Source organism: Triticum aestivum, chromosome 6B (assembly GCF_018294505.1).
Source record: "Triticum aestivum cultivar Chinese Spring chromosome 6B, IWGSC CS RefSeq v2.1, whole genome shotgun sequence".
Classification (NCBI taxonomy): domain Eukaryota; kingdom Viridiplantae; phylum Streptophyta; class Magnoliopsida; order Poales; family Poaceae; genus Triticum; species Triticum aestivum.
In genome coordinates this window covers 29,268,582-29,284,876 of record NC_057810.1, presented here as the reverse complement: position 1 = coordinate 29,284,876, position 16,295 = coordinate 29,268,582, and the positions used below count along the sequence as shown (strand labels likewise).

Sequence of the window (16,295 nt, the reverse complement as noted above, 5' to 3'; positions counted from 1 at the left end):
TCAGGACCTACAGCCGGAGTGGCTTGAGGCGGCCACCGCCGCACTCTGCTGTGCGTGGCGATCGACATGTGCCTTGGATTTGGGCGGCAGTGGCCGCGGGCCGGGCACAAGGACCCACCGCCCACCCAAGAAGAGCAGGGCAGGCGCGCGGACCGTGTGTCGGGCGGCCGCGGGCCGGAGTGGAGCTTGATTGATCAATGTTGTAAGCAGATGACCTCACCCGGCCCTACTACTCCGGGTCAGAGGTACTAGTAGAATGTTTCTTTCATACTACTAGTCCACTTGTTGCATGATTGCTCTCTAAATATTCTGATCTGCTTATTGCTGGTAGGAGTAGACAAGATGAGCACGCCGTGTCGTTGACTTGTAGTGTTTCCACAAACCAGATCAACACCTCGGCAAGGAAAATCCCTCACGCACCGCGCCGCCACTGTCTTCTCTGGCTCTGGGACGTCCAGGTCGTGCAGGTGCTCACCCCCGGGCTGGCCGCGTCGGCGCCCAAGCTCAGGCCGGCCGGATCACCACAGTATGTATGTCATTTTCCATTCCTTTTATTTTGCTAATTGCACCTAAACAATCTGAATGCTCTGAATTTGTCCCTTCTAGACTTGATTATTGTTTGGATCTGGGATGACCGCTATGATTTATGTCCTAGCTAGATCTCTTTTCCTCTCTCTCTCTCTCTCTCTCCTACTTTTGTCCTGAATTTGTAGGAAGTGGTAGCGAAATTTCACATCTAATTGGTCTGTGTTCTCGCTAGCGACAGAGATCAACATGGAGCTGAGTCCAATCAGCGCTTCGTTGGGCGCCATGGGCTCCCTTCCGCGCAAGCTCGACGAGCTCCTTGCGACCAAACACCGGGCTCTGCGGGGGGTTCTGATGGATGATATCGATCAACTCAGGGCTCATCTTTGCATCCTATACAACTTCATGCTGAAGCTCTCTGATGCGCCGCAGGACCCTCCTATGTTTGTGAGGTACTGGATGAAGGATGTGCGCGAGCTATCCTATGACATGGAGGACTTTGCCGACCAATTCGTCCATGCTCATGGCCGTGCCAAGATCCCTAGAGCTAATCACCGCAAAAATAAAACCCGTTCTCGGGTAAAGATTGACCGCCTTCCAAAGAGGCACAAGTGGCGACCTGGGATCACCCACAAAATTTCAGAATTCAGGTCTCGAGCATATGAGGCGATTCAGCGCTACTGGAGGTACAAGTTTGATGATTGCGCCGCCAATCCTAGGTACTCACCTATTGGCCATGGCCGTCCAACTATTTTGCCACATCCTGATGACCTTGTTGGCATAGAAGGACCATCAAATGAGCTCGAGCGGTGGTTGATCAATGGAGAGGAGCAGCTCAAGGTGGTGTCCATTGTCGGTGGTGCAGGAATCGGTAAGACCACTCTTGCCTTGAAGTTGTGGGGTACACTCCGTGGACAATTCGAGTGTGGGGCATTTGTTCGGACAGCACAAAAGCCCGATATGAGACGTATTCTCAGGAACATACTCTTGCAAGTTCGACCGCACCAATCTCCCAACCATGGTGAGATGCGCCACCTAATTAACGACCTCAGAGAGTATCTACAAGACAAGAGGTAATAGTCCTTTGTAGCCATTTCTTTTACAGTAGTATATAATCATTGCCCAATTATATGCAAATTTTGTTTCGCGACATTGATCCATTTTTTGGGAATTACCGCGTTAGCATTTAAGCCAATTGAGAAAATCAACCTACAACATTCCAGTTATCTACCTCCACTTTGTTAATGTGGAAAAGTAGTGTCATGTGGAGCTAGCAGTGCATCTGAGGACACATGCCACAAGAGACATCAGATGTGGCATGGGCTTAGAGATAAGCTAAATTACTTTGTTTCCAAGTTAAGCCCGGTTTGTTTGGGCTTCAGCTTATGCCCCTTAGAAAACTAGAGGATACCCCGCGCGTTGCCGGGGGAATCGATTCCAATTAAGTCTGTGTGATTTGATTTTATGAAAAGTTAAACTGCCAATATATATGAACTGAAACAAAAGCACATGTTATATATTGTATTTCATTATTGTATAGCTAAAATATTTATTGAATATAAGTCACATAATATAATAATTTTTTTTCCGTGCATGTTCAATGGACCTTTGATGATGTGGCATGTGTCGTGTGATGGGAGGTGTCCATGAGATTAACTAATAATGAAAAAAAATCTCATGCATGTTGTGGTGGGCATTTGATGAGGTCGCATGTGTGCGTGTTAAGATAATAGAGATAGTGGGCAGGCTTCATAGTGGGGATCCACTATTTAGGTATATAGGATTACACACATATCGAGGAGCCATGTTGCTTCTCAGTACTGCTTTCCAGCAGTTATTTCTGAAGAAACTCCACTCAAAACACCTCAGAAGATCTACTAATAAAACATAAGTTTGTTGGTTTGTTTTAAATTAAGATCATATTGGTTTTGCTAGGAATGGTCCTATATAAAGGGATTAGACACTTCCTATGTTTATGCCACTAAAATCTTCTCGAAATTATGTTTGTGAAGAGTGAACAGAAGAGTCACTAAGGGCATGTTCTGAAACTCTCCCGCTCCTAAAAACACTCCAAATTCAGCTTCTGTTTGTAGCTTCTTGCTCCACACAGCGAATCACGCCCGTTCGGCAGCGTCGCTGGCTTCATCGTTGCTAGCTTTTTTTTGAAGGTAACTAGGGATTTATTCAAGGATCATCATATCCGGAATACAAGCAATGTCTGGTAGTAGTACCCCTAGCCACACATGGTGGCCCACCGGCAGAGACGCAACTCCTTTTGCTACCGAGTGGGCCTCGAAATTATTCTCCCTACGTTCAAAACAGAAAATAACAGAAGGAAAAAGGTTCCTGGTAATATAGATTTCATGCAATATTGGCGCATAAACTGGCGAAGCTTCTCTGTTGATGTTTGTAATCACCTCTAAGCAATCCAAAGCGATCTCGAGACTCTGCAAATTTAAGTCACGTGGAAGGGCAAGAGCCTCGCTGCATGCTTGCGCCTCCAAACTTGACGGGTCGATCAAACCATCAAAAACAACCTCTGATGCCCCTAGAAATTTGCCTGACCTGTCCCGGCACACTACAGCCGATGCCCCTTTCTCCCCAAGAGTAGAGATACCTCCGTCACAATTTATTTTTGCTGCTTCTCCTGCTGGTGGCAGCAAAGCTCGCACGTTCGGAGCTGAGTAGCGGCCCGGCTGCGCACTCGAAACTTGAATAGCTGCGATGTCGAGTTCCTCCAGAAATCTCCTGATGAAACTTATGGTTGACAACGGACTCTAGAACTCGTTCTCGTGTATGGCTTTCCGTCGAGCCCACCAGATTGGGCTGAAATAGTTGGCTGGCCTGTCTTAGCACCATAATGTTGAGGAGTCAGCATGAATCGTTTTCTCTTGCGGTGGCAAACTCTCGTAAATAGGTGCAACTCCAGCTTCTGTTAAACGCGAAGCTCATCTGACCTTGCTTCTCAAAATTGCACGGGAGGGAGGCTGAGCTTGCCGAAGCTAGCTTCTTCCGCCGGAATCGTTCGGCTCAGCTCCGCTCCAGAATTTTGTGAAGCGTGGAGGAGCGGGAGGAGATCAGAACAGGCCCTAAGGCTCTCCCTACTGTTAAATAAGAAAAAAAACTAGAAGAGTCAACATCTAGGAATTTCACTGATGCCATTTGCTTATGGATTTCTTGGTTGATATTTTTCGGATCGCCTAACAGTGTGAGCTCAGACCCTGCCTATGGGGCACAACACGTTGGGCAGGTAGTTTCGTTGGCTTGTAAGGACTAGGTAGTTTCCTAGTTATTTCCTGGTAGTTTCCTTGGCGTTGAGGACTTGACTAGAAGTAGACTATAGCTGTACAAGCAATTACGTAGTAGTTGCTAGGAAGGTGCTTTGCATGGTCGTGGTAGTAGTCCCGTAAGTGACATGCAAATACGTAGGGATTTCAGTGTGTGTGCTGTGTGCACCTCCAACCCGGCCTATAAAAGGACCCCGGGTCCTTCACTTGTAATCAGGCCATCTATCTATCTATCTATCTATCTTTTATAATATACATAAAATAATAGAAACGGCAGAGATTTACGGCTCAAAAGTTAAGAAATACGAACGTACTAGATTAACGCAGCTACCTATAAAAAAAGGAAACCTTGGCAGCGCAGCAGCATATGAATCGGATTAACGCAGCTCATTTTTTTTGCATGTAATATCGACAAAGAATCACAAACGCCTACATTGAAAAGATTGGCTGTACCCAAACATATATAACATTAGCAATTAATATACAAAATATATTTTTCATGTATAAATTATAACATTATAGTCGTTGCATATGATTTTGCGAAGTACTATCATTTGAAATTTTATCAACGAATATTCATGCGGAAAGGAGTTCTAACACTTTTGCACCTAAGACCAACTTAAAAGGCTAAAACAAGACACGTGCGCGCACACACACAGATATGTGGTGTGCATTAAATCTATCAAGGCAGATGCGCTGCAGATAGTTATCTAATTTAAAGAACATACCTCTATTTACATGTGCTTTTAAAAAAGTAAACTATAACATTAGCGATTTGGTTTCGTATAAACACGATCTACCAATAACCAATTATGAATAAATTATGAATAATACTACTTATTACATGGATGCATAGTACATCTATCTTTACATATAATTTTTAATGCAATATAAAAAGAAAAGAAGCACATTTCCCCTGTTAATGCATACATGGTCAATATATATCTAATTTAAGAATATACATTACATCAAACATTCTAATAGGTGGATAAAAGACAACTATATTCATATTCATATATAAATAGTTAGCAAAGTTGTGCGTTCGAAAGCATGTCAAAATTGTTGAAATTCGAGACAACTATGTCCATTGAACATGTATATAATCTAGCCACGCAAATGCGCGGGTCACTCTACTAGTTTCCCTTAGTTTTGAGAACCAAGGTATCAATCCAGTAGGATGTACAAGCAAGTCTTAAATCTTTGCACATGCACAAACAATCAAATGCACATGCACAAACAATCAAACACTTGCACCCAACGCGATAAAGAGGTTGTCAATCGCTTCATGGTCACTTGTTGCACTGATAATATAAAGTAGTACTAGCACAGCTCTCCTCACTTGTATGTGTGTGCGTGTGTCCACAACATAGCAAGTCTACTTCCCTAATGTGCGGAGAGTTAGCTAGTCTGTAGTTGGCTAACAAACAGTGCCAGTGGAAAAAAATCATTGTAGTTGGATTAGGAAGATTTCTCTTCTCCATGCAGGAAGTTAAAGGGGAAAGCTAGGGATTTATGGAAGAACCTTCACTCCCGATTAATTCCTCTTTGTCTCAGTATATAAAATTTACATTTACATTTTAACCCCTCTCACCTCTCTTTTTGTAACTAGCTCCTCACAACATTTTATACTTGCAAAGAGTGCCATCAAGAGTATCTATTCGTAAAAATAATTGACATTCCATGAAACAGGTGTCCTGACATCATTGAAAACAGAAGCCAAACCATGGTCTTCGCTGCGCTTTATGCTAGAATTCTCTGAATCGTGTTAAGAAACTGATGCTCTTGAAAAAATTAAATGTTAAATTGTTTCTATTTTATATTGACTTCTTGGTGTTTGGCTAACAAGCATGCTACACACACAATATCTGTCAGGTACTTTCTTATAATTGATGATTTATGGGCTACCTCGGTATGGGATGTGGTTAGTCGCGCATTTCCAAAGGGTGGTTGCAGCAGAATAATAACTACGACAGAGAGTATGGAAGTAGCTCTCGCATGCTGTTGTTTTTGCCCTGAGCACATTTTTAAAATGGAACCTCTTAGTGATAATGACTCAGAGAAATTACTGCTCCAAAGAATCCTTGTCTCAGGAAATCAAAGTCCGCAACAGTTTGAAGATGTTATACCTCAGATTATTAGAAGTTGTGGTGGCTTGCCATTAGCAATCATCATTGTAGCCAGAATTTTAGCAAGCCAACCTGAGAAACTAGACCAATGGGGCAGTGCACAGAATTCTTTTCATTCCATTTTTGGGACAAATCCTAACAAGGAAGGGTTTATGGGACAAATATTGGACATTTGTTTCAATAGTCTTCCACATTATTTGAAGACATGTCTGCTCTATCTTAGTACATATCCAGAGGGCTACCTATTCTCAAAAAATGATTTGATGAAGCAATGGGTAGCTGAGGGTTTAATATGTGCAAACAAAGGTGAAGACATGGAGGAAGTTGCCGGGAGCTATTTTGGTGAGCTTGTCAGTATGGGCCTGATCCAAGTTATGGATATCACCAATGATTTTGAGTTCTTGTCTTATTCAGTACACCAGCTGGTACTTGATCTCATTACATACAAGTCCATTGAAGATAACTTCATCACTATGGTGGATTATTCGCAAACAACAACACCACTTACTGATAAAATTCGTCGATTGTCGCTACACTTTGGTAGTGCAGCATATGCAACGACACCAGCAAGTACCAGATTATCACAAGCACGATCACTCTTCTTTTCTGGACTGTTTACTAGCATGCCTTTATTCATATTTTTTAAGCTTCTTCGAGTCCTAATCCTTCATATTTGGGATGATACTGGAGCCAAGATGTTGAACGTTACAGGAATTTGTGAACTTTTTTGGCTGAGATATTTGCAGGTCACATGTAATGTCACTGTAAAGCTACCAGATAAGATTGAAGCAATGAAACACCTGGAGACACTGGAAATAAATGCAAGAATACTTGATGTTCCACCGGATATTGTTAGACTTTCGAGCTTGTTGCATCTCTGCCTCCGAGGTGCAAATCTACCTAATGGTATTGGGTGCATCAGATCTCTACGTACGCTCATGTATTTTGACATTGGCAATAGCTCCGAAGACAACCTATGGGGCCTTGGTGAGCTGACAAACCTGCAGGATCTTCATCTCACTTATTCTTCATCACCCTCTAGTGAACATTTGAAGAGAAATCTGGTAGCTTTGGCCTCTTCACTTCGGAAACTTTGCAACCTCAAATCGTTCACTCTTGCTCCTGGTATTGCTGGAACTGTTGTTCTTTTTGATGGCTCAAGCAGCATGCCTACTCCCATGTTTCTAGAGAAACTTGAGTTGTTGCCGCCCATTTGCATCTTTTCTAGACTTCCCAGGTGGATCGGACAACTCCACAAAACCTGCATTATGAAAGTTGCTGTCAGAGAATTGCCGACAATTGATATTGCCATCCTTGCCGGATTACCTTCCCTCACAGTTCTCTCACTATCTGTTCATGCAGCTCCTGAGGGAAGGGTCGTCTTCAACGATAGGGAATTCCCAGTTCTCAAGTATTTTAAGTTTAGATGTGGTGTACTTTGCATGCATTTTATGCCAGGAGCCATGCCCAATCTGCAAAGACTCAAGTTAGGTTTCAACACACATATTGGGGAGAAGTATGACAATATGCTTGCTGGAATTGAGCACCTCTTAAACCTCCACGACATTGCTGGGAAAATAGGAGCTACCACCGAGTCTGAATGGAGTGCTGCAGAGTCAGCAATCAACAATGCCATAAACAAGCATCCAAGGTTTCCTAGACGTAACTTACAATGGGTGGATCCAGTCGAGGAAAAATGTTGTCCTTCGGAAAAACATCATTTGAGACAAGAAAAAGGCACAGTAGGTGAAAAACATGGGGTTCTAGAGAAAGCGATTGATATGAACAAACATGCGGACACTGGGTATGAATCTTCCTTATTAAAGTGGCAATTCCCTGCAACATTTCCTTTATTCATTCGTTTCTTTTCTTCCACTATTAGCATCATTTGTCAGAAAAAAGACTATTAACCGTAAGACAAAAGTGCTACAATAAATCTTTCTAGGCCATTTCCCAGCACCGTACAACATCTCACAATGTGGTTTCTGTGAAATCAAAGCTTGCTATAGTATATTGTTATTTTATCTTGTCTATAATGTTTTGACAATTTTTATTTTTCTGTACTCCAGGTTGTCTCAACCTCCCAATCTGCCATCAAATGTCGCTTCAGGTCGCCTGGAATCAGGTAGTTTAGTTGACGAATTACAAGAGTTTTCAGCACCATCATTGCCCTGTAAGGTGAGTTCTCTCAGACAAGTCGTACATAAAACCTATGATTTTTCTAAGTACCTTTTCTTCGAAACGGAGGCAAAAGATTTGCCTCATTCATTAAATAAGAAAGAAGAGTTATATAGTGTTACAAATGACCCACACATGCGGCATGGCAACTACTCGCGCAGAAGAATACACCCTAGTTTTTTAGCACCCGCGAGCACCCAAAGCTTGGCGGCGTCGATGATAGCACGGAGGAGGACCGGCGGCGGCGCGCTCTTGCACCGGAAGACCCGAGCGTTACGCTCATTCCAAATTGTCCAAGAGACAAGCATTGTCAGCGAGGCCAAGGCTCGTCGATTTGGGTTTCGCAAGCAGGTTCGCTTGTCCCACCATTGCAAAACTGATCTATCCAAGTGCTAAGAGGAGGTGTCCATGTGCACAAGACCGAATTCAAGGATGACCGAGTTCCATAGCCGAATGGTGTAGCGGCATTTGTAGAGGAGGTGCGCATCCGTCTCGCCAACCCGCTTGCACAACGGGCAAAGCCCACAGTTTTGCCAATGGAGGCGCTCCAGTCTATCAGCAGTCTGAATCCTGTCTTAGATAGCCAACCAAGCAAAGAACTTGACCTTGGGAGGGGCCCAAGCCTTCCAGATCATAAAATCCATGGGCGAAAGCATCAGGCCAAGGAACTGTGCCTTGTATGCGGTGGCCGCCGAGTAGGTCCCATCATTGGCGTGTTTTCAAATAATGTCATCGTCAGTTTGTGGATCCAGGTGTAGGTCATGCACAAGCATCCATAACGTGAAGAATTGGCAGATGTGGGCACCGGTGACGACGGTGTTGTGGCAGATCTTAAGAATCCAATTGTTTCCATTGAGGGCTTCGAGCACTTTCCAATTCTTATGTGTGGAGGCCTCATAAATCAAAGGTGCAATGACATTCGGTTTCTGCCCAAGAAGCCGCGGGTAGTCCTAGAAAGGTGTTTTGGCACCGTTTCCCAAAACGATGGTCGTTGAGGCATAGAAGAAGTCAATGTCCTCCTCCGTGCAAGGTTGCCCAAGCCCCACCCAAAGCTTGTTTGGCTCCTTCCATTCATACCATGACCACCTGAGACGTAAGGCCCAAGCAAACTTGTCAGTGTCTAGAACCCCAAGGCCTCCGTACTCCTTGGGGGTGACAAACCACCTTCAATTCACTTTACATTTGGCACCGGCCGTCTTATGCGACGCAGACCAAAGAGCCCTTTCTAGTTTGTTGATGTTGTGGAGAGAGCGCGGTGGCACGATGAGAGGCGTGATGGCATACACTGCTTGGGAGGCAATGAACGATTTTACAAGTGTCGTGCGCCCAATGGTGGTGATGTTTTGGTCGTCCTAGGTGGCATGTTTGCCGGCCGCCTTGTCCTCAAGGTATTGGAAATCCATAGTCTTGAGCTGCCAGACTGAGAGTGGGAGTCCCAGGTGTTTCATCGGGAAGGTGGCTCTGGACACCAGAACGGCATTGAGGACATGATCCAAGTCAACGTTGGCACACCGGATGGGCACAACCGAGCTCTTGTGGAAGTTGGTGCACAAACCCTTGACGTCATCGAAGCCCTTCAGGATGGTGGAGAGTCCGCATATAATGGGGTTCTCATCATAGCACCTTGTCCCCGGATCTTATGTAGGAGGCCCTTCCTAGTTGCCAACTCAAGTATTTGGTGGAGCGGATCAATTGCGAGGACGAATAGTAGCGGTGAGATCGGGTCCCCTTGCTGAAATCCGTGACCATGCTTGATGGGAGGCCTAGGCAGCCCATTGAGCAAGAAACGCGAGGATGAGGAGCAAAGTAGCGCAGCAATCCAATCACGGGATTTGCCAGGGAATCCCCTACGTTGCATGAGGTCGAGGATGAATTTCCATTTGACAGAGTCGAAGGCTTTTCTTATGTCAAGCTTGAAAAGAAGGGCAGGGATCTTGCGCTTGTGAAGTCGTCGAGCAAAATTCCGCACATACATGAAGTTGTCATGGAGTTATAGCTAGTTATCTTCTTGTTGTACTTGCAAACTGGATACACACACCTCACAACTGAAACTGGGAGTCAATGCAACATTGCTTTCCATAGGAACAAGAAGAGTAAAATGCACTATTTGCAGTATTTTTGTAAGACCTTCTGTTGTTTTCTACAATAAGTGCATCTTCTCAAAAGCAGGTAAGTTGCCCCCTTTGCAAAGAAACCTTACAACGGGAAATATTGGATCTTCATAAAAGTGAACAGTGCACACAGAGGTTGCTTGTATGTCAATATTGTGAGTACCAATTGCCTGCAATTGAACTTCATGAACATCAGGTATAATTTATCATTTACCTTTGAAGCTACTCCCTCTATAACTTAATATAAGACGTTTTTTGACACAACAAACACTTCCGCTTCAGTACAACCTAAATACGTGAAGGGCTGAGAATGATCTGTACATTTTCATAATAAAGGGCATGATGGTCTTATTTCAAACAAACTTCCGCGCTGTAAGTAGAAATACATAGGCCTAACCGGCCACGGGCGAAGCGTGCGGGCCAGCCCATTTAATCCTTCTCTTACTGGTGACCTCCAAAAAATTATGCATGCACTGTGATTCGAAATCGAAACCTCCAATTCTAATACATAGCAAAGTAACCAAGGAGGAAAACTACCACTTGTGTCTAGATTCCATTTTTCTGCGTCCTGTACAAAGTCAGCTCGCATGCTTGGGCTTGCCCAACAGGCCCAGACGGCGTGCTGGGCCATGGCTGTCGCACTTTTCCTTATCTATTTATTACTTTTTCTTTCTTTTTTTGTTATTTTTTTTTCTTGAGTTTAGTTATTTTTCTCGTTCACAATTTTCAACAAGTGTTGGGATTTTTTTTAGCATTTTTTATAAAATTGTTAATTCTTTTAACATTTTCATACATATTTTGAAATTCCAAAATTATTGAAAAATTTAATATAAATGGTTAGAACATAAAGATATGTTGATGTTGGTTTGTAATTATGGAAATCTCATAGTTGAGATAACAAAAGCATTGAATTTAAGAAAACTACGTGCGCACGGATGCAGCCGTCTAGGCTAGTCCAGCACCCTACTCTTAACTGGTGTTTTTTGCACTATGAATAAATGACCCATGCCTGATTCGAACGGCTTTTAGCAGTAGCCTGACATGGACATAATAGGCATCTATCCATGCCTGATTCGAACGGCTTATGACACTGTCAACATGCTCTTATTCACCGAAATAATTAAAAAATATAAAAAAACTTGTCCTATGAAAGTACCAGTTGGCATGGTGGCATGAAATGGTGATACAAGGTGATGAAAAAAAATAGTGCATTTGACGGATGTCGAAAAACGAGGTGTTCACAAATAGACCCGAACACTGTGTGTTTAACATGTTTTTTGTACATGTGAGAATGACCCCAACTTTTGCCACCAAAGGTGCATGCCCATGGTAGGCCTACATGTCTGGTTTGAATGAATTCGAGCACCGTTTGCATGTTGCAACACGTCTGGTCATTTATCGACCTTTTTTTCACCGAGAAAACTTCAAAAAATACAAAACTTGTTGAAAACGAAAACAACCTGACATGATGTCATGAATTGGTGATACAAGGTGATGGAAAAAATTGAGGCCATTGATGGATATAAAATACCAGGTGTTCAGAAACGGAGCCTTCTGGCCACCCGAACACCCTTTGTCTAACATGGTTTTTGTTTGTACATGAGAGGAATAACCCTAAATTTTGCTGCTAAGGGTGTGTGCCCATAGTAGGCATTCATGCTTGGTTTGAATGAATTCGGACATCGTTTCAAAAACGAAAACAACTTGCCATGGTGGCATGAATTGGTGATACAAAGTGATGGAAAAAAGGGGCCATTTGACGGAAGTAAAAACCCAGGTGTTCACAAACTGACCCTTCTAGCCTACCCGAACACCCCTCGGTCTAACATGGTTTTTTTGTTGGACATGTGAGGAGTGACCCCAAATTTTGCCACCAAGGGTGTGTGTGCCCGTGGTAGGCATTCATGCCTAGTTTCAATGATCGGGCACCGTTTGCACGTTGCAACTAATCCGACCATTCATTGACCTTTTTCACCGGGAAAACTCCAAAAAATACTAAACTTGTCAAAACGGAAACAACTTGGCATGATGGCATGAATTGGTGATATAAGGTGATGGAAAAAAATTGGCACCATCTGACGGATGTGAAAAACCAGGTATTCACAAACGGACCCTTCTGCTGTACCCGAACACCCTCTGTATAACATGCTTTTTCTGAACATGTGAGAAATGACCTCAACTTTTGTTAGCAAGGGTGCGTGCCCATGGTAGGCATCCATGCATGGTTAAAAGAAATCAGGAAATAATTTAAGTACGAAAAAAAATCAAAAAACTTCACTGAAAAACGAAGAAAAGGTCATAGATTCGGAAAAAAGTTTGTCAATACTGAAAATGAGTTCATAAAAGTTGAATAAGTTTATCAATTTTAAAAAAGAAGTTCAAAAATTTGAGAAAGAAGCACAAAATTGAAAATTTTCATCGAGTTTGAAAAAAAGTTCATCGATTTTTAAAAGCTCATGAATTTTAAAAAATCATGAGTTTTTTAAAAAGTTCCTGTAATTGGGCATGGGTTGTGAACCTTCAGGTTGTGTGTTCGAATCCCAATCCCACATACGCATCCATTTTTTGAATTTTAGGAAAAAATAGTGTAGCAAAAGAAAATTGTAAAATTGGGCATGGGCCGGTCCATGACGGAGGGGAGGCGGACAGGATGTGCAAACACGTATGTGTACGTCCCCAAAGAAAGACCCATACGGAGGTGGGTATATGTTTCTCTGAAAAGACCATACTACCCTTATACATTTTGTGAAGGGGGGTTGTGCCAAAAAAGTCTTATATTAAGTTGCAGAGGGAGCACATATTTATTTAAATTTGTTTGATGCATATCTATATGTTCTAATCATAGTAGTTTGAAACACAGGCTGTATGTGTACTTGCAACAGTGTTTTGTGAAACATGCAAGAAGAATATTAGATATCGTGAGTGGTTAGGCCACGAAATGCAGTGTTACGACTCAAATGATTCTGCAGAATTATCAAGGTAAACACAGTTCCACATGTCCAAGGAACGGTGAGTTTTGTTATTTTGGTTATCGTACAATGTATGGAGCTCCCATTAAAAGATTAGTGTCGCACAGTCCATATAATCCTTTGAGTCTTGGACCGTTTGTTTTCAACGAATTCTTCCACATTCAAGCGGCAATTCCTCTTAACATTGCCTTTGTTCATTCTTTTTTCATCCCATTATTACCATTATCTTCAAGACAGATTCTAATATATCTTCAAGACAAGAACACTAGTGCTATAACAATTCTTTTTGGACATTTCCCAGCGCTGTAAAACGTACTACAATGTGTGTGTGTGTGTATGTGTGTGTGTGTGTGTGTGTGTGTGTGTGTGTGTGTGTGTGTGTGTGTGTGTGTGTGTGTGTGTGTGTGTGTGTGTTTGCTAAACCATAGCATGCTATAAGAGTATATTGTCATTTTCTTCTTCTTGTGTTATACTCCAGATTTTTTTTTTGTTATCTCCAGATTGCCTCAGCTGCCCGATCTGCCATCAACTGTGGCTTCAGGTCGCCTGGAGTCAGGTATGGTTCTTCAGGAATCAAAAAATGAGTCGTCATCAGCACCATCGTGGCCCCTCAAGGTGAGTTCCCTCAGAAAAGCTATACACAGAGGACAGAGCCTGAAAAGATGGTACTAGTTGTACTGTATCAATCTGTATTGTTTACAAGAAGGTTTGCATCTATATATATATATAAAAAAAAACTTCTGGTTTGCAAAAGGTGTGCATGGATTCATTTGCAAGATTACTTGATCGATCCTCATTTCCGCTGGTCCATCGTATTTTGAAGGTTTGGCGCTCTGCGGAACAGGAGAGGTGGATGCCGTTGCCGTATGGGGGAGAAGCCGACAGTTCTGCTGTCACAGAGTGTAGGCACGCCCACAAGCTCATCTTGAAGATTCTCGGGGCGGCGGCGACGGCCCGCCAGAACAGGCTCGAGTGTGAGAACCTCGCACAGTGCCTGCACGAAATCAACGCCTTGTTCCCTGACCTGCGGCTGGACCGGGAGATGGCGCAACCGCTGGCCAAGCTAAACCAGAGGCTCATGGAGGCGCATGAGCTCGTTGTGGCTTGCCAGAGCTGGAAGTTCATCTTTGCCCGCGGCGTCAATGCGGAGCGGCTCAGGGACGTCAGGCGCAGGATCCTTGAGTTCCACATGTTTGTCAAGGAGAAGGAGCGCCTCTGGGCGAAAGAGAACACGAGATGAAGCGCCTCTTCTCTTCTGCCATCATCAAATAAGAACGCGAGGCCTGAAGCGCCTCCTCTGCAGGTGTTGGGTCCCAGGTAGGCGCGACGTGTGTTGTTTACCGTGTTAATTAAATGCACCGTTTGTACAACAACTTGTCACCAGCCAGGCTCTTCCTTTTGTGCTGTGATTTTATATCTTCGAAAAGGACCACGTGCTGTGATTTTATATCTCTCAGGAGCCCTAGTCCAAGGATTTTGGGGACGCCGCCGACGTCACATTGGTCAGCTCGGTAGCAGCTGCTTCGGAGGCGTCGGTGGGCATTGAGCGTAGACCTATCCCATGCTCTACTTGCGGCGACGAATCGGGTGGCGTCAGCGAGTGAAGGTGATGGCTGGTGGCGACAGTGTGCTGGGTGCAGGGCCGTGGTGGCGAAGGGCCTGGTCGACGATGGCTCATTGAAGGTGACCTTGGTAGCATACAGGGGTGATGTTGTGGAGGTAAAAAAAAATTTCGTTATGGCGTAGGGGCCGTGTCCAGATCAACCCGGTACGCCTTATTGGTTATGGCGTAGGCATTGATCCTGATAATGGCTAGGCGGGGTATTACGATGCACCACCATCAGCTCCCCGCCATTGTCGACCAGGTGCAAGGTGTCGAGAGCACTATCAGTGGGCCGTGGTCCGATGATCGTGGCGGCATTGGTCAGCCTCGGCGGGTGGTTGTCTGATGACGTGTCCACCACCATTCAGGGTGGACACGGTCCGGGCCGGTCCAGTCCTGGTCCGAGCCGTCGTTTGGACCGGCCGCCGCCGGGCCGGACCGGACCGAACCGAGTAGGCGAGCGGTCCTGTTTTGGGGGATCGGACCGGCGCCAACGAAGCCCGAGCCAAACTGACTGGACCGGCCAACAACCACCGGCGTCGACGTGTGCGAGTGTAGTGCCGAGGTGGGCTACGTGCATGACTGATGTGACGAAGTGGACGACGTGCATGAGAAATTAGCTAAAAGCTGAAACTTTGGCGAAACCAACAAACTGAATTTTCTGAACCTGTTGAAACTGAACCAACGTAGCTCTCTCTCTCCGTAAGTACCAGTCCTAGTCTCTAGTGCATGATAGCACGAGCTTATCTAGATGAGTTTGTTATGGAGGTTCTTAGCGTAGTGGCCGCACCTACATCCTCCTCTTCTCTGTACATTTGTAACACTCGACAGATACATGAACATACGACCTGCTTCTGTCCTATTGCTCCTTCTTACACTGACGAAACCAACGAAACTGAAGTGCGTGAGAAATCCCGACGAGCACAGAGGGACTCCTCGCACAGCAGCGGTGGCTTCACCTTCAGAGCGTTCGGATCATGCCTAGATATTCCTGGTTGTGCCGGCGACGCGTTTTCATATCTGGGGCATCTAGTAGCCGGTGTACGTGTTGTCGCCATGGCAGGATTGGTGCCAGGTTTGGGATCGACTCCATGGTCGAGAACTTCAGATCGGCGCCGGTGCACGCACGGCAGCGATGGCGAACGGCGCCAAGAGGCTATGGCGCACTAGAAAGTGAGGAAGGGATGAGAGGGGAAGCTCGGGGACATGATGGTTCACACGGGGGCTGCCGGTGGCCACGACGACGAGACACGGCAGCGGTGGTGACTACGTTTTCTCGGTCCGACCGAGCGGCTCGGTTAAAGACAGGAGTAGACCGACAGTTTTTTGGGCCGAAAATTGCAGCCCCGACCGAGCAGTTTTCCTACCGGTCCTGGACCGTACGGTCCGGTCCTTAATGGGCCACGAGTGGGCCGAAAAGCTTGCTCGTGTCGTACACCCTGACTCCTGTGGAGGCTACCTAAAGTCCCAAACACAAATCTTTACAGACTTCATGA

At 44.7% G+C, this 16,295-nt stretch overlaps 1 protein-coding gene across 2 annotated transcripts; it reads left to right on the top strand.

The window, feature by feature from the left end:
* Nucleotides 1-292: 292 nt before the first annotated feature.
* On the top strand, nucleotides 293-14,570 carry LOC123135527 (disease resistance protein RGA5). Of its 2 annotated transcripts, none has more exons than XM_044554630.1 (8): nucleotides 293-530; nucleotides 761-1,598; nucleotides 5,685-7,742; nucleotides 8,008-8,116; nucleotides 10,286-10,423; nucleotides 13,088-13,206; nucleotides 13,697-13,811; nucleotides 14,020-14,570. In XM_044554630.1, exons 2-8 carry the CDS (start codon nucleotides 775-777, stop codon nucleotides 14,434-14,436), a joined length of 3,780 nt encoding a protein of 1,259 aa, XP_044410565.1. In that variant the 5' UTR covers nucleotides 293-530; nucleotides 761-774; the 3' UTR covers nucleotides 14,437-14,570. The 2 variants fall into 2 exon arrangements, with proteins under 2 accessions (XP_044410565.1, XP_044410566.1); XM_044554631.1 differs by having other exon boundaries at nucleotides 360-530; nucleotides 767-1,598.
* Nucleotides 14,571-16,295: the final 1,725 nt, after the last annotated feature.